Below are 22905 nucleotides of genomic sequence, written 5' to 3' on the forward strand. Positions count from 1 at the left end.
TTTTCACTATTCTCTATAATTTTGGAGTGTTTTAGTCTGAACATGGAGCTGGAGTTTTGGGGGCTTTTTTGGTTGTTTTAATACTCTTATGTGTCTTATACTTCAATTTTTCATCTTCATTAAGCTAGTGAATTTGCATGTATATCTGTGTGAAAAAGCATTCAAAAGGAGCTATGTGTTTGCATGAACTAAGTGTCTAGGCATTACATGTAACAGATTTGAGTTCTATTTTCTTTCTGGAATTCCCATTTTACCTGTTTCTGAATATGTAAATATAAAAAAATCTTCAAGCTCTCTCATCAGTTACCTGAAAACGACTTCATGAACATGAATATAAAAGCATAATGAGATACCAGCATATCAGTGAAGAGAGTTTCTTTCGATAGTGAAATAATTTTTGCCTCTTACTAGTCTTTCAGATCCAGTGCTGCTACAGCAGACTGAGCTGACTTCTGGTCCTTTTAGTGAATGATAAGTAAAATTTTTAACTAAGTTCTAGGTGCCAGATACTACCCTTGTTGCTTACAGAAGCCATGCAGCTGTCAGCTTTGAGAGAGTAGTGCAGAACTGTACAATACAATTTCTGCAGGTTTTCTTCATAATATGGAAATTAATAAATGAGAGAAAAAAAATTATCTGGTAACTCAAGAAGAAAAATTTGATGTGAGTTAATTTACAATGTTTTCAGTTGAACATACAGTAAAAATAAATAAAAAATATTCTTAGTTGTATTTCCAGCATAGGTGGACAAGAGGATGTTTAACAAAATCAGTGACTAGCAAATTTAGAACAAATGGAAGCAGTCACTATTTCATCAGTATGTCTTTAAATTCACCGTTTTTTGTCATTAAGTAAAACAGAATAGCTGAGATAACCTTGTGATCATCGGCAACATCTGCATTTTTGTTAGCCTTGATCACAGTCACCAAAAGATAATTCTCACATGTGGTATAACACAGTTGTCCCGAAGTTACTAAAGTAATTATTCTATCTAACATGTTTATTAGATACTGGTTTCTTGCACCCTGTCTTTTTTAGTGTGATGGGAAAGTCTGGGGAAAAAAAAGCATTGTGCTTTGACACTGTTAAGGCTGTTTTAATATATGAGGTGGGGAAATACAGCCTGCACAATCACTATTATATTAAACAAACAAGTCAGTGAAAACCAGACTAGAAAAAAATGAAAAAGGGCTTAGGAGCAGCTGTAGAATTATGTAAAGGCTTGAGATAAAAAAAACCTGTCTAGCTTCATCCACCATAACAGGTTATCTGAGGTGGTTGAAGAAACCATTTAATGAACATGTTAGATTTGCCAATTTACAAAGACTGTCTAAGTACATATTTAGTGCAGCTTCGAAGTAGTAGTCCAGGTTGTATGATATGTGGAAGTCCTGTCTAGCCCTATCCCATTTCTCTTTGAGTCTTGCTGTTACTTCTTGCAGAATTATGCATAGGTATTTCAGTTTACCCATTTTAGAAGGAGCAAGTTAATTTTCAGAAGAGTGTATGGAATTTGGAATTAAACTTTTAAGTAGCTATCTATCTATCTATTTAGCTATCTATATATCAGTTTTGCTGTTTTAGCTCCGGGGCAGATCATCTTCACATTAATGTAAAAAAGGAAAAAATACTGTCAATTAATTATCACATTACAAAGTAACCTTGTAATTCATTAAAAAATTGTTCTCTACCATGGATATTTGCAGATGTAACATATAATCAGTGAAGCATCAATAACGTTTCAGTCCTGGGATACTTTCAAAAGTTAATGAAGTTGAGGCATGGTATAGTAATGATATTGTTTATTTTGCTTCTACAGAAATGTATTTTCTGCAGACAGAGAGTTAAGAAAATCTCTGGTGCCTGCATTCAGTGTTCATATGGACGCTGCCCAGCCTCCTTCCATGTTTCCTGTGCCCACGCTGCAGGAGTGCTGATGGAACCTGATGACTGGCCATACGTTGTCTACATCACATGTTTCAGGCACAAGACTAACCAAAATGTGGTAAGGAATTTTTTTTAAAATGGAATTGTAGAATTGAAGTGTGTTTCCAGAGAAAATGGAGGAATCCATAGTATATATTATAACAACTCCATCTGTTGTGTTTCCATACATAGCGCACTATTGCATCTAGGTTTTCCTTACACCATTACCTGTGAGAAATTATACTTGATGTGCTTTACATATTTTTGCATTAGAGTCGTTGTTGAAATGTATGTTTTGATGGCCAGAACAAATCTTTGAGTTCCGTGTTTTGTTATACTGGAGTGTATAACAAATACTCAGATCACAGTATCTTGCAATTATTCACAAATAGTGTGAGATAAAGGATATATTGTATATGTAAGTTCTTTGTTCTGCAGCCAAACAATGTCTTGCAAATATACAATTATAATTATTCTGTCATATGGCAAAATTTCACTGGTATGTCATGAGAATTCATTTTATTACTGTGCCTTTCGTTTCTAGCCTGTGCTGAGGAGGAACATTTCATTTTAGATGAGACATACGAATAATTAGTTTAATGTCTTTTATTCAACTCTACTGTTACTGTCTCAGTTAGGTGAGAAGAGACTTAAACTTCTGTATGTAGAAGCAACTTAAGATACTTCTTTTGGCTTTTTTGGAAAATGTGTTCATTAGTTGAAAATTACTGGCTTAAAATAATAGCCAGTAAAACCAGATATGGTCTTGCCAAATGTTTTCTACTACTTGTTTGGGACAAGTCTTTAGGTAGTGAGATTGCATCAGTAACTGAGAATTCATTCCCCAATCAAATCAGACTTTTGGCATAATACTATCTACTGGTCTCATTTTTTATGTATATAAAAATATATATAACCCCTAATTTTTTCCACATTCCTCTAATACATCCATCTGTACTGTTGGAATCCCATTATGGTATTAAAACATGCATGTGATTTTCTTCTGAAGTGGCAGATTATTTCTTCTGTGGTTATACAGCACTTAATGTAGTGGTATGTCTGTCCTAAACAGACATTTTTTCTGTACTTTCTATGTTCATGCTAGTTATCAACTGGAAATGCCTACAAAATAGTAATGAAAACCTGGTAGACTGTTTAAACAAAATTTATTCTTTCAGTGGAATATAAACCAGGCCAGACTTTAGCACCTAGTGTACATCTTTCCTGGAACAGAAAGGAGATTGCCAAATGTTTTATGTGCTTGGTTTTGTACTTTTGCTTTTGGATAATTAATCTAATCACATCTTTAAGCCTTTGGAAATTTTTTCACCATTGGTTTTCTTGTTATGCTTTTCTTAGCTATTAGCTATTCTTTCATGCAGAAATTGGATTGCTCTTCATCATTAGGCATAGCAATGTATCTTACTATCTTACTTCTAATGAACTTATCTTAGTCCTAGTAAACCTGTATCTTAGTTCCAATGAACTTTTTGTGTTTGTCTGTTGTTTTAACTTCTTTGCTTGAAAGCAAAACTGGGGAATCGGTAGAGAGAAATATAACAAATGGCTTGTGAGTTGAGATAAGAATGGAGAGATCACTCGGCAATTAGCGTCACGGGCAAAACAGACTCAACTTAGGGAGAAAAAAGTTTCATTTATTAAAGAAACAATAAGGGCAGGGAGATGAGAAATAAAACAATCTTAAAAATACCTCCCCCCACCCCTTCTCTTCCCTTTCCTTCCCCTCAGTGGTGCAGGGGATAGGGGTTGTGGCCAGTTCATTACAGATAGACTTTGCCACTGCTTCTTCCCAGGGAAAGGCCTCACCATACTTCCCACTGCTACTGTGTGGGATCTCTCTCATGGGAGAAAGTCCCTCATGAACTTCTCCAGCATGGGTCCTTCCCATGGGATACAGTTCCTCACAAACTGCTCCAGCATGGGGCCTCCCATTGGGGCAGCTCCACACACCCTGCCCCAACATGGGTCATCCACTGGGAGAACAGTGCTCCAGGTACCAACTGCTCCAGCCCAAGTCCCTCACAGGGTCACAAGTCCTGACAGCAAACCTGCTCTGGTGTGGACACCTCCCCCATGAACTCCCAGGTCCTGCCAGGAACTTGCTCCAGGATGAACTTCTTACGGAGTCCCAGCCTCCTTCAGGCATCCACCCGCTGCAGTGTGGCATCCTCCACAGGCTGTGAGTGGATCTCTGCTCCCCAGTGGCCTCCATGGACTGCAGGGGCACAGCTGCCTCACCATGGTCCTCACCACATAACACAGGGGAGCCTTTTCAGTGTCTAAGCACCCTCCTCCCCCTCCTTCTCCACTGGCCTTGGTGTTTGCAGAGATGTTTTCACATTCTCACTCCCTGTTGCTGCTGTGGTTTTACAACTGCGTAACAACTTTTTCTCCTTCTCAAATACATTATTCACAGAGGCATTACCACCATCACTAATTGGCCGGGCCTGGGTCAGGAGCAGGGTCCAGCTTAGAACTGACTGGCCCTAACCCTGTGAGCTACATCGGAAGCTTCTGGCAAATCTTTGTTTAAAGAAGCCACCCCTGTAGCTTCCTCTGCTACCAAAAAACCTGACCCAGGCAAAACCACTACACTGTGCTCATCTCTGGGCATGAAACATGTCCCTCACACCTTGTTAGTCATCACACTGCAAGAGCGCTTAGAGGTGCTGTTGAGAGTACGTGCTGCAGATGAATTTGTTTTTATTAAAAGAACTATTTCATGTACGAGGAAATCAGAAAAAGAAATTGTATGCAACTATACTAACAGGGGAAAAAAACCCTAAAGGTTCCATACAAGATTAGCACAGACAGCTCTAAGGGTTAGATAAAGCCCACTGCTGGCAAACATATAGTCAATCACAGGTGATGTTTCATTTTCAAAGTGTGACCAGAAGCAGCTATGTATGCAGCTCATGTTACGTACATTTCTAAAGACTATCCATCTTTAGAAGCGTAAGGGTAGAAATTTCAAAAGCCTACTGTTGCTGCTTTTTGAGCTATTTCATATTATCATCTGCTAATTACTGACTTCTTCTTACCTCTGTAGCACAGAGACTTAAGGGATGCTGCCAAACAGAAGCCGTAAAATTGAATACCTGAGTAATACAGCATCATTGTCACTGTCTGCTAACTGCTGCCAGCTTCAGAGACTAAGGCATACCATAGGAAGGGCATAGAATTAAAAAGTCATTAGCTGTCATATTGTTGAAATGTCATGAATCACTTCTATGCCTAAGTTGGAGTTCTGAGGAGTAAGCTTAAAATGGTGAAATGAGAGTTGTGTTTCTGTATCAAATAGGTCTGAAAATTTTGTAATTTAAAAATTTGTGGTTAGAGGAGGTTTGTAGATACTTAGATACACATCAGATGCCTGTTTATAGTTATTAGAATTTCATATACATACACTTTTATTTAACAAGATTTTTATGTCCTACAGAAAATGAAGGATAATGTGATTTTCCCTCTTGTATTTCTAAAGTTTGCACACAGAGGGGGCATTTCACTTTTTTTTCTTTGTATCTGTTTTTTTTTGTGTATTTCTGCTACTACCTTAGTTTATCCTTGGCTTACGTACTGTTAAAGAAAATCATGCTTTTTAAACAATGGCTTTCTCAATAATCTGGTAACTACCACAGCTGTTCCTTTAATCTGACAGACTCTCTTACATAACAACTGTCCTTTCTGATAAAAAATGACATTCTTAACGTCAATCAATTCTTAAGATTTTCTGACAGGAAATGTTTTCTGGGACAAGCAATCAATTACAGAGTGTCGTTTTCAATATATTCTCTGAGAAATAAATCAAGAATCCAACTAAGATAACATACTAAAAAATAATCTTCTCCTTGAGCTAAGATATATTTCTGGTTTTTATTATTTATTTTAATGAGCAATGGCATTTCTTCTCTCAAAACATTATCATTAAATGAGCCTGTATTTTCTCTTAAAATATTATATTTTGCCTTCCTTCTTCTCTGAAGTGTTCCATACTCAGGCTTTAGAAGCATTTACATCTTCTAATAGAACTATTTCTCCTTGGACTTCTGTAATATCAACCTTTTTCTATTATCCCATATATCAATTAATATTGTCCAGTTTACTTCTCATCTGTGTCTACCCTTCTGACCCCAAACTGAATAGACTAAAATAAAGAATCGAAAGGTGAATTAACATCTAAGTTTATATATTGTCCTGGGTTTGGCCAGGATAGGGTTAACTCTTCACCAGGGGCGTGGCCAGGCTATTCACTCCCATGTGACCTCATGCTCAGGCTCTCAGGGCAGCAGCCAGGCAGCAGCAGCCCTGCCGCCTGTGCCGGAGCTGCGGCTCTGCTGCCGGGCTGCGTACCATGAGCAGCTACACTGGGCATTGCTTGTTCTACTGTGTCCTTTGGACATCATCGTAACTGCCTGCTCTTTGTGGTGTTCTATTAAATTGTCCTTATCTCAACGCACAAAGTTGCAGAACTCTCTCTTGATTCTCCTCCCCATCCTCCTGAGGTGGGCAGGAGTGAGTAACTGGGGGGGTTGGTTATTGTTCAGTTAGGGCTAAACCACCACATTCTTTTTTGGCACCCAACGTGGTGTGGCACGAAGGGTTGAGACAAGGACAGATCTGACAAAGAGTGTTTTGAGATTTGGTATACAGTTTTCTGATATTGACCATACAACTGATCACAATGCTCTCTCAGCAGTTTACATGGTGGTTTTATGTGAACTCTTACCTTCTCTAGTGTTTCCTGCGGTGCTATTTATCACCTTGGGGAAAGTTATGAAGATCACAGTTTTGCTGTACTGGGTTCTTTTGGCTTATGATATGATTATATCATTGGTTATTGCGCTTAGCTGGTAGTTGTGTACAGTGTTGTGGTCACTCCATACTTTGGTATTTTCCTTTCGGAATTCATTAGTAATCTAACCCAACCTATGAAGAAGACGGGGTGATACTTTCTCCCACTCTTTTACTTCCTCCTTCTGACTAACTAAAACAACATTTGAGAAATTTGAGTATTCTTGTAAAATTCGTTAAAAGTCTCACCCAAAGATCTGCCCCAAGGCTGCATAGTAATGGGTGGAATGGAATGTGGGAGAATATGGGCAGATATCTAGAGAACTTCTCACCTCCAATGGTTTGGAATTTCACCCTGGAACAGCTACCTGACCCTGATAGAGTGATAGAATATTTGAAAAGAAAATGCTATGGCTCTTCCAGAGAGGCACAACTGACTGCACTATGCTGGGCCCTGGCTAGTAGTTATCAAATGCTGCTCAACATTAGACAGCACCCTCAGGGGGAAGAGGAGAAAAATAGGCTGATAGGCATTGCAGCTAACCCAGCCCCAGTGACATGCACTGTGGCTACACAGACCCCAGCAACAGGCAGCATGGCTACTCAAACCTTGGTGGCAGGCATTTCAGCCAAATCAGGAAAACAACCTCTGCCAGTATCAGTTGACCCTATAGAGAAGAAGAAATGTTGGATACAAAAGTCAGCTTGCTTAGAAAGGGAAAAAACTCCAATTACAAAGGGGGAGGAGGAAGAAACTGATACACAACCATCACAAGAAGAGGAGGAAGAGGTGGAAGTTATGAAGGAGACGATTACCACCTGATCCCTATTCCTGAGCGAGTAGCAAGATATATGAAAGGACTTCGGCCGTCACCCAGGGGAGCACATTGTCACCTGGGATAATGGGGCTAGTAGCTTGGAACTGGAGGGCAGGGAAGCCGAACAACTGGGCTCCCTATTTAGGGAAGGAGGGATTGACAAAGCAATTGGAAAAAGGACACAAGTACGCAGCCTTTGGAGGCGACTTCTCTCAGGTGTAAGAGAAAGGTATCCATTCAAGGAAGACATCACATATCACCCAGGCAAGTGGGCTACTATGGAGAAACGTATCCAGTACCTGAGGGAACTCGTTGTCCTAGAAGTAATTTATCATGATCCAGACAATATGCAGTTATTCATTGACACAGATGAGGTCCAGTGCATACCCCTCATGTGGTAGAAGTGTCTCCAGAGTGCACCACCATCATATGCCAATTCATCAGGTCTCATGTCATGGAAAGAGGCAAGGGGAAAACAGTGGATGAAGTGGTCAGCCAACTCCGGCAGTATGCAGGAAGCCTTTCATTCTTCTTTACGATCCTGTGTCTCTGCTGTAGAGAAGTTATGCCGTGAGTTCCAACAATTTAAGAAAGATATCTCCTGCTCTCCTCCTGTATGGGCCCATGTCTCCACTATTAGGAACAAGCATTGTTCTGATCAAGAGAGGAGATACAGAGGGCACACACAGCGGGGCAACCTGTGGTTTTATCTACGCTGTAAGGGAGAGGACATGAGGAGGTGGGACAGCAAACCTACCATGGCCCTAGAGACCAGAGTCCGGGAACTACAAGCAAAACCAAGAAGGGACTCCTCATGGAAAAATGCTGCCTCAGTTTCCAGTGAGCAGCTCCCCAGAGACTTGGTGCTTAATCTTGCTTCTGATCCACTCGAAGGGACCTCTAGTTCCTTCCCACAGAAATTGTGTGATACACATAACAATCAATATTAGAAGGGCCCTGCCTCCAGGCAGGGGGAGGACAGGGACAACAGGATCTACTGGTCTATGTGGATCTGATGGCCTGGCACATCAGATCCACAAGAGTACGAGGCTCTTGTGGATACTGAAGCCCAATGCACTTTGTTCCCATCAGGTTATAAAGGATATGAACAAATGTCTGTTTCTGGAGTGACAGGAGGATCCCAACAACTCACTGTGGTGGAAGCAGAAGTGAGTGTGACGGGAAATAGATGGCAAAAGCTATTGTGACAGGCCCAGAAACTCCAGGTGTCTTGGGAATAGATTACCTAAAGAGAGGGTATTTCAAAGACCCAAAAGGGTATCAGTGGGCTTTTGGTGTGACTGCCTTGGAGATAGAAGAAACTGAACAGATGTGCAGCCTGCCTGGCCTCTCAGAGGACCCTTCTGCTGTGGGGTTGCTGAGAGCTGAAGACCAGCAAGTGCCAGTTGCAACCACAACAGTGCACCAGCGGCAATATCGGACCAACCGTGACTCTCCGATTCCAATCTGCAAACTGATCCATCAATTGGAGAGCCAAGGAGTGATCAGCAGGACTCGATCATCCTTTAACAGCCCCATATGGCCAGTACGAAGGTCTAGTGGAGAGTGGAGACTGACAGTACACTATCATGGCCTGAATGAAGTCACGCCGCCACTGAGTGCTGCGGTGCTGGACATGCTGGAACTTCAATATGAACTGGAGTCCAAGGCAGCCAGATGATACACTACGATCGACACTGCTAATGCAATTCTTTTCAATTCCGTTGGCAGCCAAGTGCAGGCCTCAGTTTCCCTTCATCCAGAAAGGCATTCGGTACAGTTGGAATCAATTGCCCCATGGGTGGAAGCACAGCCCTACTATTTGCCATGGACTGATCCAGGCTGGAAAAGGATGAGGCCCCAGACACTTACAATATATTGGTGACATTATTGTGTGGGGCAACTCAGCAAAAGAAGTTTTTGAAAAAGGAAAGAAAAAAGTTAAAATCCTACTGAATGCTGGCTTTGCCATAAAACGAAGTAAAGTCAAAGGGCCTGCACAGGAGATCCAATTCTTAGGAATAAAATGGCAAGATGGTTGCCAGCATATCCCAATGGATATTGTCAACAAGATTATTGCAATGTCTCCACCAACCAGTAAGGAAGAAACCCAGGCTTTCTTAGGCACTGTGGGTTTTTGGAGGATGCATATTCCGACTACAGTATGATTGTAAATCCTCTCTATCAAGTCACCCAGAAGAAAAATTACTTTAAATGGGGACCTGAACTTACAGCAAAGCTTTCAACAGATAAAACAAGAAGTTACTCAGGGAGTAGCCCTTGGGCCAGTTCGAACAGGACCAGATGTGAAAAATGTGCTTTACACTGCAGCAGGAGAGAATGGCCCTACCTGGAGCCTCTGGCAAAAAGGACCTGGTGAGACTCGAGGCTGACCCCTAGGGTTCTGGATTTGGGGATACAAAGGATCTGAGACCTGATACACGCCAACTGAGAAGGAGCTATTGGCAGCATATGAAGGAGTCCACGCTGCTTCAGAAGTGATTGGGACAAAAGTACAACTCCTCTTAGCACCCCGACTGCCAGTGATGGGCTGGATGTTCAAAGGGAGGGTCTCCTCCACACATCATGTGACTGATACCACGTGGAGTAAGTGGGTTGCCTTGATCACACAATGAGCTCGTATAGGAAACCCAGGTTGCCCAGGCACCCTGGAAGTGATCACCAACTGGCCAGAGAACAGAGACTTTGGAATATTGCCTGAAAAAGTGACATGTGCTGAAGAGGCCCCACCATACAATAAGCTGTCAGAAAATGACAAGCAATGTGCTTTGTTCAACAATGGGTCCTGCCGTGTTGTGGGAAAACATCGAAGGTGGAAAGCGGCTGTGTGGTGTCCCCTATGACAAGTTGCTGAAGTTGCAGAAGGAGAAGGGCAATCAAGTCAGTTTGCAGAGGTGAAAGCCATCCAGCTGGCTTTAGACATCGCTGAACGAGAAAAATGGCCAATACTATACCTCTATACTGACTCATGGACAGTGGCAAGTGCTTTGTGGGAGTGGCTACCACAATGGAAACAGAATAACTGGCAATGTCAGGGTAAACCCATCTAGACTGCTTCATTGTGGCAAGACATTGCTGCCCACCTGGAGAATCTGGTTGTGAAAGTGTGACAGGTGGATGCCCACATACCCAAGAACCGGGCCAGTGAAGAACATCAGCACAACATGGAGGTGGATCAAGCCGCCAAAATTGAAGTGGCTGAGGTGGATTTAGACTGGCAGCATAAAGGTGAACTGTTTGTAGCTCAGTGGGCCCATGATGCCTCAGGACATCAAGGAAGAGATGCCGCCTATAGATGGGCTCGCGATCGAGGGGTGGACTTGACTTTGGATTCTGTGGCACTGGTCATTCATGAATGTGAGATATGTGCTGCTATCAAACAGGCCGAACAGATGAAGCCTCTGTGGCTCAAGTATAAATATGGAGAGGCCTGGCAGATTGATTACATTACACTGCCACTGATTCACCAAGGCAAGCACTATGTCTTCACCATGGTGGAGGCAACCACTGGATGGCTAGAAACATATCCTGTGCCTCGTGCCACTGCCCGGAACACAATCCTGGGCTTTGAAAGGCCTATGGTGACATGGCATCCCAGAAAGAATCAAGTCAGACAATGGGACACATTTCAAAAACAGCCTTATAGATACCTGGGCCAAAGAGCACGGCATTGAGTGGGTTTGCCACATCCCCTATCATGCACCAGCCTCTGGGAAAATTGAACAGTACAATGGACTATTAAAAACCACTTTGAGAGCGATGGGAGGTGGGACCTTCAAACATTGGGACACGCATCTAGCAAAGGCCACCTGGATAGTCAATACGAGTTGATCTGTCAATAGAGCTGTCCCTGCTGAATCAGAACTCCTACACACTGTAGAAGGGGATAAAGTCCCTGCAGTGTGTATGAAAAATCTATTAGGAAAGACAGTTTGGGTCAATCCTGCCTCAGGCAAAGGCAGTCCTATCCAGGGGATCATATTTGCCCAAGGACCTGGATATACTTGGTGGGTGATGCGGAAGGATGGGGAAGTTTGATGCATACCCCAGGGGTATTTTGGTTTTTGGATTTTGGATGCGACTAGCCCTTAGACTAAATGGCATTAGTTACTGAATAACTTTCTGCTTTGAGCATGCTCTTCAGGAAGAGGTGATCTCATACAAGAACATGCACCCTGAGCTGAGACCAGAGAAGCTGAAGCAGCGGGTTGATATCATCTGAGCAGGAACCTGGAAGACTGCTATGAGAGATGGAGCCCTGAAGTCATGGACTAAATTAACGGGCCATGGACTAATGGAATAATATCTGTATCAATGACATGAAAATGTTTTAAAATGTGCCTTATCTGAGCATGACATACATGGAATAGAATAAAGGGTGGATTAAGTCCTGGGTTTGGCCAGGATAGGGTTAACTCTCCCCAGCTGCCGCCAGGGGGTGTGGCCAGGTTGTTCAATCCCATGTGACGTAGCACTCAGGATATCAGAGCAGCAGTCCTTGTGGCCAGTGTGGGAGCTGAGATTGCTGTGGGACTGAGCGTGGTGAGCAGTTATACTGGGCATTGCTCGTTTTAATTTGTCCTTTGGCTATCATCGTAACTGCCTAGTCTTTGTGGTGTTCTATTAAATTGTCCTTATCTCAACCCAGAAAGTTCTAGAACTCTCTCTTGATTCTCCTCCCCATCCTGCTGAGCTGGGGAGGAGTGAGTAACTGAGTGGTTTGGTTATTGTTCAGCCAGGGCTAAACCACTACACATATAGTTCAAGATTGGATTAAATGTGCTAACTGACATGTTATTAATTCTGTGATAATACTAGTAAATTGTTTTATAAGCAGTTCATTAGGCTGCTTAGTATAACTATAAACAGGTAGAATGAGGAAAAAACAATTTATTTATAAATGGTTAAATAATTTGTGAGTATGCTCTGAACTTTATGTAAACTTGAAAATACTTTAGAAAACATCATTGGATTTTACTATCTAAGGTGACCTTAACTAAATCCTGCAGAAGCATATGTCAAACAGAGCTCTGACATGCAGATATGTAGTGCACTGTCTCCAAAAATGGTACAGAATATTTGTACTTGGTTTGCCCTTACTTTTATGGAGCAGAGAGGTTTAAAAATTCTAAATCCCAGAAACTGGTTGAAGAGTGAGGCACAATACTGACTACAGCCTTTGCAAAACCAGAGGTGTTCAAGTTTAGGGTGAATTTTTCCTTTTCCCCAAAAGCATGGACATTTTATTAGTATTTGGAATCTAACAAAAGGAACTGATGCTGTCCTTGGATCTCCTTTTGATATTAGTGCTAAAGATTTTACAGCTGTAGCATTTTCCAGATTTTCTCAGACACTTTTTGAGATTATTATATTGATTGAAATTATATTGATTGCCTTTGAAAGCTTCAAAAGCAGTGCTAGGAAATATAGTAATTACTGTATGTAATAAAGTATTTTCTTGCTGTTTATATAAGCATTTTTTGTAAAAAATGTATTTTATGCATAATATATACAAGTATAGTTGTCACAGTAGCATCTTCTGTTGCAAGAGAAGTTCAACTGATATAGCTAATGTTACTGTTTATTTTGCATAAACTGGACCTTTGTGAGGCAATGAATAGACAGACAGAATCATAAGAAAGAAATGCCATCCTTCTGTTATTAGGATGAAAAGCTCTTGATTTTATTTTTTCTTGTGACGAGGTTTGTTTTCTAAGTGAAACATTGATGGGGATACATTAGTTGGAAGCTGAGATGTAACAGCTATCTGCGTTATGTGGGCTACTTAAAAGGGTCCATTCTGGTTTTTGTTTATTTATAGAATCCATCAAGTAGTTATTGATGTAGAACTTTTGCATAGTTTAACAACACTGATACTCTTTGGATTAACACAACTGCCTCTGGGGAATTAGAAGTGAGAAGTGAAAAAAATCATTGTTACTGGTTTACTACATAAGTAACTGATGAAGAGTGGTCAATGTTATCTGAAGTTTTAGAGCAGAAATTCTGTACAGTATGGGTTAAGAAATTACCCATATACACAGCTGTAGATAGCTCTGTCAAGAAATGAATATGCATTTAGTTAGATATTAAGCAATTTTGTAGAGTTATACTGAAATCCAGGACCTAAAATTCCCATCATTTAAAACAATACAAAACCATAGTCTGGGTTCATCATATCTTACTTCCTCAAGCAAATTCTATAAATTATTCCTCAAATAAAATTCACAAATATTGCTAATTGTATGTTATTAGTTGATCTAATCCAAAACAGTCATAAGGGTTCAGTTGCAAAAATATATTTGAATGCTGTGGTTCATTATTCTTCAGATGCTATTTGTTTTCTCATAACATGAATAAACATTGTAAGTAAAAAGTATTTGTGTAATCATAATTGGAAGGAACAATTTTTCATTCAAAGTTTTTTATATAGAGTGATGAGCAGTTACCAGTTCTGTTTTGACACTGCTAAATTTTCAATGAGTAAGCTGATATTTTAAAATGACTTTTTCTTTTAAATTCTTGGTTTTTTCAAGAGAGCTAAAGCATGTGAGAAGGCCATTACGGTTGGACAGACGGTCATCACGAAACATAGGAATACACGATACTATAGTTGCAGAGTCATAGAAGTGACATCTCAAGTTTTCTATGAAGTGATGTTTGATGATGGCTCTTTCAGTCTGGATACTTTTCCTGAAGACATCGTTGTAAGTGCTTTCTCAGATATCTATTTTGTCTGGTTTGGACTTTTTTTGTTGTTTCTTTGGGGTTTATTGGTGTTTATAATTTTTTGATATATTATTATTATATTAGACGTTTTTATGGAGCCTCTTGAACTACTTCTTTTGACCTCAAGGAGATAACCTCTTAATTTCATACTTGTTACTTTTGCTGCTGAGAATTACTTTCTAATGGCCTTGCAAACCTTGGTCATTCTAATTAGTCATTGCCATTTGACCAAATGAAGCAAAAGTAATCTTAGAAAATCTTTTAATTAAATAACAAATTTGTGATTAATAAAGGATATGAGAGAAGGAATTCTGTATATTCTTCCCTGTCTCTCAGAGATAACTTGCAAAAATTCCTAGCAGAATAGAAAAATCGTGCTGCAATGGTAAGAGTAGCTCTCAAGAATCTGTTCTAACAACTTGTTTACATCTTCTGATATTTAGTTTGTGAGATTACATTATTAACAATAAAAATCATTAGAGAGAAGAACATAATGTTTCTTACATTTCCAAAAAGCATTTGAGATTATGTTTTCTCATATGCACTTACAAAAACTACCATGTTCCTCTGAACTGTTAAGGAGTGTGTTGTTCACATGGTTGGCACATATGAACAAAATTTGCAGACAAAGGAAACAGAATATTTCCCCACACATTTGCAATGATTATGTTGGATGTTAACCTTTTATTGTGTTCATTGGGTGGTGCTTGATGTCTTTCTCATGAAATGACTCTAATCTTTGTTTATCCGCATGCTCCTCAGAGTCTTTTTTGTACTGAACTGATATTTTTGGTGTACCTCTTGCTAATAATCTGAAAGTTAGAGCCTTTAATGAACACTGGTATGCAAAAGTGCTGTTTGCACTTCTCACCTACCCCTATGTCCTCTTGTGTATGTAGAGGCAGGGATTCTGGCATATGCAGTGGTGCAAAAACCTCAACACTTTGCAGTTCAAAGGCAACAATCCCTGGGAATAGTCCATATTCTTCTCTTGTAGAAGTCTGCGCTGTTCTGTTTTCTGCAGGCCTAATATTTTCTTGGATGTAGCATGAGCCTACAGATACATCAGTGGAAAGGATCCTGTTGTTCTTAGAAGCTTCGTAGTGAAAAGTCTGATGTCTTCTGAAAGTACAGTATTTGAAAAGGTACATTTCAGAGCAGTGTGTGGGGATTGAGCTGTTTACCACCCATTGGTCTGAACAGAAGACATCAAATCCTCTTACATGTCTTTGAAAATTTATCCTTTAATTCAAGACACTCTGAAAGGCTCCATTAATGATCAAAGACATTCTGATTAAGGATGATCAAGACATTAAGCAAATATGGCTGTATTTTTATTAGAAACTTCTCTTCTGTGTATGCCTGCATTAAGGATCTGGTAAGGCAGAGATGAGAAACTGCTTGCCACCCTAATGGAGTAGTCTGATCTGGAGCTAAGAATAAATGTAATCAGGTCTGGATGGATGTGCCTCAGTGCTTCTCAGATAGTGAATGAACAACACATAATTGTTTGATGGAAACACCAAATGAATTTCACATTCCTTGGAGAAATCTTGTTGTGTTTTCATTAGATAATATACCTGCAGCAGTTACTGGAAGGGGAAAAAAAAAAAAATGTTTTTTCTCCTGCCTGGACTAAAACTTGCTAATCCATGCAATGTGCGTATCAGGTGTTAGTGCCGCTGGGAGGACTTATTCATCAAATCTGGTGTGAAAGCCATGTTGCTGCCTATTGAAGAACTTATTTTTCTAATCTGTTTTCACTTTTCAACTAGCTCACAAAGATACCAGAAGCTTTCTGCTTTTCCGCTATGTGCTGAATCAACTACATCATTTCAGCTCAGCTCACAATAGACCACAATTCCAATGTTCAGACACAGTGCTTTATTTTTAAGGAGGAAAATAGGGAACAGGGAAATTTCAGCCTTGAAGCTTCATGAAGCTGTTTCTGTGTAAGCACACAAAAACTACCAAATAAAAATATACATTACTCTCTTCTTATATTTATTTTTCTCAGTTTGTGTTAACATTTCCTAAGTATATCAGGGTGCATGGTTTTTTTTTAAGTGTAGGTATTGGATGTAGGATAGCTATATAGATTTCTTATTTCAAGCTATTGCTTTGGTACGATACATGATTTCTACCTTGTCGGAGTAATCACTCCTCAATTACAATGTTTAAACCCATTAGATAGGTTGTTGATATGCTATCAGTCAGCTTTCCCTCAACTCAGCTTGTGTAACAGGGCATGAAGAAGTATATGCGTACAATTTTTTGCTGGAAGAAACAGCATAACAACTTTAAGTCATGGAGAGACTGTAGTGAGGGGGATGGTACACGTTACCTTAAGGGAGACGAGATGGCAGCTTTACAGTTAGTTGAAGGATACATGTGGACAACTAGGGAGTGCACGTGCTGCAATCCTGAGTAGCTGCTGCCGTCAGACAGCATGGATATGTGCCATAGTTCCCAGGTCTTGAGGAACTAGCGGTCCGTAACTTGTCACACAGCCCCTAGCTCAGCACCAAGAGGAGTACTGTCCTGCCCAACAGGGAAGATGTCAGTTTGCATATTAGGCATCTGGAAGTGTCTTAGGACTGCTTATGTAGGAATAGTGTCCCACAGTTTCATTTTTTTTTCCTCCTTGTTTTTTTTTTCCCTGCTAGTATGTGTTGGACGTATCTCCAATGGCATATCTTGGCAGTTTGCTAGAAATTAATAGTCTGTATATTTAGCTAAGAGTTTTATTGTTTAGCTAGGAGTTTTATTTGTTTATCTCTATAATACATCTGTCAATAATGCCTTAAGAGCAAGTATAATTAGAATATATACATATATATATACACACACACATATGTATGTAACCTGAAATTAGAGCTAAAGATGAAGTTATTCCCACATTACCTTGTTAAAATCCCAGCTAAACAGGGAGGCCTTGCAATATACGTGGTCACAGGCAGAAAGTTCCAGCCAAATTATGTAGACTGCAAGAAAGAGAAAAAGAAAAAAAAAAAAATTCAGTCAAGAATGCTGAGTGTATGGGGAAGTCTGATTATAGGAGAGCTGAGCACACCTGAAATGATAGACATCCTTCAAGGCCACTTGTCCCAGTAAGTGCCTTGGTCTTTCACTGACCAGTTTATATGGAATTCTTTGTTGTTATGGTTTCACCTTGCGGTTATCAAGCAAACTAGGTGAGCAAAAATGAATACACTTGCTGCCATGACATACCCACACTGTTTTACGTTACTATTAAGTGTATAAAGGTAGACGTTCTCTGCTGAGAAGGTAAAGCATTCAAGCATGAAAAAGCCTCCACTAAGCACTGGATTTCTTAATGACCCAACAGTGATACCTAGAATCTGTAGCAGAATTATGCTGATGCTCATGCAAGTACCTTCTTTCAGTAGTGGACCCAAGAGAGCCTTCAGTGTGAAAAGAATGAAGGAGATTAAGCTCTATTCTTTCTGTGTCCATCAATACTTTAAGTTCACCCCTGAAAAGGGCGGAACAGGGCTATAGAGAACTCTGACAGATGAAGTAATTCACTAAAATGATCATAAAGGCTACAACTCCTTATAGGCTGCACCTAAATTCCACAAAGTCCAAAATTATTATCCTCTGCTTTCTTGGTAATCATAGTAATAAAATGGAGCATATTTCACTTGCCAGTATTTGAAGAGAAACCTTCCAGTATGATAGCAATTTAATTTGAGAAGCTATTAAAAACTAAAACTTTTCTCATCCAGAGACCTTTGCCGTCTTCTCCCTCTGAGTGCAAAAATGCTCACTTTACACCTCTAGAAAATTATTAAATAAAAGCTTTGATGTCTCATGACTCAGTGCTCTAATGTATACACATAGTGTGTGCATAGGCTTGCCAATTGTCCTATGTTTCTTGATGATTGTGGGCTTGCTGAGATTTTGAATATCTAGGCCTTCCTGGCCTAGGTATCTGGAAGGGGTTTGAAACTGCACAAGCATTTATAATCTTAGAAATTGCTCAAGACAAGGTGAGCTGATTGGGGTAAAGTACACACAAAAAGGTCAGGCTAAATACAAGTTGTCCCATTCTTACACAAAAAGAAAGACAGAACTGATTTAGTTCATCCTCCTTTGATATGTAGAACAAATGAGATTTTACTGGACAGTTCTTAAAAAATTATTTCCTCCACAGGTTAGCTAGAGAGATCATTAGTTTAAAACCATAATGTGCCATTATATGGGAGAGACATTTTGCATGTGAAAGTTAAAATGGGTAAGTTCACTTTTGAGTTTGCAAGTGTCAGTGCTCAGGATGTAGCTTTAATAACAAAATCTTACTTCTTTACAAGCACTACTCCTTACTGACTGTGTCTGCAATTTTCACGGACTTTCACTGATGCAATAAGTATACATCTGCATATGTCTGTATACATTACTACTTTTGCTACTGCTTTTGAAAAACTACTGCTCAAGCAACGGGCATTTGGAAATACTGGGCTAGCATGTAGGTCTTGGCAGCTGGATATAAAAATATATATAATTTTGTTGTAGCTCTAGAAATTTCTGAAGGATTCTGTGTGTAGAGTTTTTATGTGGCCAGCTTTTAGTGGGGGCTACAGGGATGGTTTATTTTAGAAGGAGCTGCTAGAAGCTTCCCTGGTATCTGCTAGGGCCAATGCCAGTCAATTGTAATGAGGGCTTGCCACTGACCAGGGCCTCACCAATTAATGATTGAGGTAATGCCTCTGTAATTAACTATTTGAGAAGGGGAAGAAGTTGCTGCACAGATGCTGAACTGCAGCAGCAACAGAAGGGAGTGAAAATTTGAGACCAACATCTCCACAGACACCAAAGTCTGTGGAGAAGGAAGAAGAGGTGTCCAGGCACTGGAAGAGAGATTCCCCTGTGACCTGTGGTGAAGGCCATGGTGAGGCAGCTGTGCCCTGCAGCTTGTGGAGGTTCATGGGGGGGACGCAGAGATCTACTTGTAGCCTATGGAGGACCCAAAACCAGAATGAGTGGATGCCCAAAAGAGACTGTGATTATGTGGGAAGCGCACGTGCGACCAGTTTGCTTGCTGTCAGAACTTGTGACCCTGTGAGAGACCCACTCTGGAACAGTCTGTTCCTGAAGGACATTTTTTCCAGGGTTTGAGACCCATGTTGGGTTGGTTTGTGAGGAACCGCACCCTGTAGGAAGAACCCATGCTAGAACAGTTTATGAAGAACTGTGGCCCATGGGAAGGACCCCTGCTGGAGGAGTTCACGGAGGACTATCTCCCTTGGGAGAGGCCCCACACTGTAGTAGTGGGAAGTGTGAGGAGGCCTCCCTCTGAGAAGAGGCAGCAGCAAGGTCCATCTCTAATGAATTGACTGTAGTCCCCACCCCCTATCACCCTACAAACTCTTTGTTGTATTTCTCTCTCCCCTGTCCAATTGAGGAGGGGTAGTGATAGAACAACCTCTTGGGCACCTGGCACCCAGTCAGGGTTAAACCACCACACTGTGCTTTTTTGAAAATTGGTCCTACAAACCAGATGTGTGTAACTTTTCCTCCATCAGCCTTGTTGGCATTTTAAATGACTAAACTCCTGACTAGTTTCCAGCATTTTTTCCAGTGGTTTCTCTCCTATATACCTTTGCCTCTTTATCTCTTCAGACAACTGTTTTCTGCTTGTCTACCTGTACAAATGAAAACTTTAAATAGTAGTGCTTACCTTCCTCCTTGCATCTGTGAAGGATCCATTAGACTTCTGACAGACAACAGCATATTGTTCAGTTTTATTATACTGGCATGTAAATCTGTAAAGAATGGCTAAGGAAATTACAGCTGTTGAATTCACTCTCTTTCTTGGCAATACTTTGGATGCATCCCAGTATCACCATCGCCAATGATTTCTGAGAATGTGAAATAGAAATGCAAGCAATAGATTTCTGAAGGTAAAAGAAGGGACAAATCATATTTGGTATAATGCTCCTCAGAATTGGTTATGTGATGTGGGAAGGGAGACCTAATGGTTTATAATAGGTTTAGCAACCTTTTCTCTGTTTCTTCAACATTGAGTCTCTAAGCTGAATAATGCACTACTCGTGTTGGGCTGGCATTTTTTTTTTAAGCATTATAAAATTACCTGCTATGTAGTTGAACTTCCTGCACTTGTATGGTGTGACCATTGACAGACAATTCTATAAAAATTTGGAAAGCAAGTTTGAGATCTGCATGAAGTGTCTTTGGGGAAAAAACTTGTTTTTCTTTTCCTAGTAGGCAGATTTGTGAAAATCGTGTAGGACTTTTGATTCCTGTTGTGTAATAAATATGCATATATGTTTTGAAGTTCATGTGAGATAAGAAATTCATTTTTACACATGTTTGTAAGAGAACTTTTGCACTGGATTTGCAAGCACTGCTGCACAGAATACTATATGTTGCACATGCAAATTGTCCTGTATATCTTCTGAGTATTAACACAAATTAATTTTTTTTTTTCTTTTTAAACTCTAGTCTTACTAAGTTAAAGTCAAATCAAACCTTTTCAAATGTAAAGACTAAGTTATAAGGCTTCAGACTGGAGGCTTTTATTCCATGCTCTAGCTCTAGAAGCTGCAAAACATTAAAAGATGCAGTAGTCTGACTCTAATCTGAAACTTGTACAGTACTATAACCATATTGATTTAAGTGAGTTTCTTTCACTTTATTCCGTTATGGAGAAGTGAGGGCGGTTTTTTGTGGTTCTTGGTTTTTCTTTCTTTCTGGTTACAATAAAAAGACAGGAAACTTAATAGATAAGCATAAAAAAATATAGGATAGAATAAAGGCAAATTAAAACTTCCAATATAAGTATTATCTTTACACAGTTTCCTGTGTATAATGTCCTTTCCACTTGATACTGGAATGCTTAATGGATCCTTATCAGTAATGCTTTTAGGTGAGTTTAAGGTAATGCCTCCACAGCTCAGCAGGAGAAACAAAATGAAAGACAGTCCATGACTTTGCAGTGTACAATAAGATGTCTGGCTTTGCAATGAAGCAGGGGAGAGACAGAAATATATTACAATGCTTCATGTGTTTGCAAAGTGAATGTCCAGAACCACAGTGAATACAGTCATGATAAGCATGTGGAGCACAGCAGAATCTCTGGAATTGCCAAAGAACCATTATGATGAGTTGGCAGGGCTGGGAGTGGGGGAGGAGCATTGTTTGCCCTCACACCTTTTTCCTGAGGTAACCCAGGAATGGCAGGATTTTCAGATATGGTAATTTACCATATTTGTTGAGTGTTTCAGAAGTAGATTACTTCCAGACTTGCCATGTGTGTTGGAGGTGGGAGGCAGGGAGAAGGAGCATTTTCCCATGTGTTATGGCCCAAGGTAGGGTCAGGAGCAGAACACGAGCCGCTTCTTGTACTCATCTGACTGCAGTTAATTTACTGGAATTTTAAACCTATAGGCTGTCACCACTCTATAGGTGGGCAGGATACAAGGTCGTGCTGTAGTATTCAGTGTCTCATCTAACTTTAATGTAAGCATAAGCAAGGGTTCTCCACTGCACTACAGCAGCCATCTACTTCAGTCAGACACAGTGAATTTGGTGTCCTCATCAGCTTCACCCTCCTACCATTGACACTAAGTTTTGTCCCATAAAGAGTGTATTTAACCTCAAATCAAGACTTCCTCAGTGTCCTCTGTGCTGCACCTCATTGTGTTGCCCCATTCTGGAATCCTGGGTTTGAACTGTAGCCTGCTGGGCAATTCAGCCTCTGTCAATTAGTATTACACATATATTTGTGTTATTGATACATTGATGAAAGACAATGTAATGGTTGAAACAGTAACTTTCTAAGCTAAGGAAAGCAAGACATTTTTAGATGTAGTTGGGAATGCGTGATGGCATTTGTCTTCCAGTTTCCCTTTGGTGAAAGCATGCATTTACTTTGTAAGAAAAGATTCAATATATTTTAAGGACAACATACTGTACATCAATTAAAAATATTTTTATACTATGCATTCTGTGATCCAAGGCCAAGTTGTTAAATTACGCTAACAATTCTGTTAATCTGGTGATTTCACTGAATTTATACCAATTGAAAACCAGGATTGCACTCCTGGGAATCAGGCCTGCTCTTTCAAATGCTAATGCACTGTGTAAATTGCTGTTCCTGTTTAGATAAAATTCTGACAGTGGCAAATTAGCTACTACTCGTCTTTTCATTCAAATTGTCTTGGAGTGTATGAAACCTGATTTTCTGTTTTTAAAAATTTGCATGAACTATTGTACACTATCAGCTCCCAAAGGAAAAACAGTTTGACAGCTTGTTAAGATCAAGAGTTGTTTCAAAGAGTTTCCACAATTTATTTCTCCACTTACAGTTTAGTGTTGTTGGTAGATATATTCACTGTTTGCAGGTAGTATATGTTACTTGTTGGTATGACAAGCTTTTCTAAACCAGAGGTGTTAGTTGGAATCACATTAGTTTTGCTCCTTATGAAACAATGACTGGTGAGCATGACTGTGGGAGCTTAATCACTAGTACTCAAGATGAAAGTCAATGTTACATGAAGTAACTAGGCAGAGGAGACAGGTTGCCTTAAGTGTCTTTGCAGAATGGCCTTGAGTA

The 22905-nt window shown here is 40.1% G+C and overlaps 1 protein-coding gene across 5 annotated transcripts in view; it reads left to right on the forward strand.

Annotated features, from left to right (window-relative positions):
• KDM4C (lysine demethylase 4C) overlaps nucleotides 1-22905 on the forward strand; it is a 282638-nt gene that overhangs the window by 244626 nt on the left and 15107 nt on the right. For all 5 annotated transcript variants that reach the window (XM_062017621.1, XM_062017619.1, XM_062017623.1 and 2 more), the window contains 2 exons: nucleotides 1820-2005; nucleotides 14114-14284. In XM_062017621.1, coding sequence (XP_061873605.1) covers nucleotides 1820-2005; nucleotides 14114-14284 — 357 coding nt within the window. The remainder of the gene's footprint in view (nucleotides 1-1819; nucleotides 2006-14113; nucleotides 14285-22905) is intronic.

This window comes from Colius striatus, chromosome Z, assembly GCF_028858725.1.
Source record: "Colius striatus isolate bColStr4 chromosome Z, bColStr4.1.hap1, whole genome shotgun sequence".
NCBI classification, from domain to species: domain Eukaryota; kingdom Metazoa; phylum Chordata; class Aves; order Coliiformes; family Coliidae; genus Colius; species Colius striatus.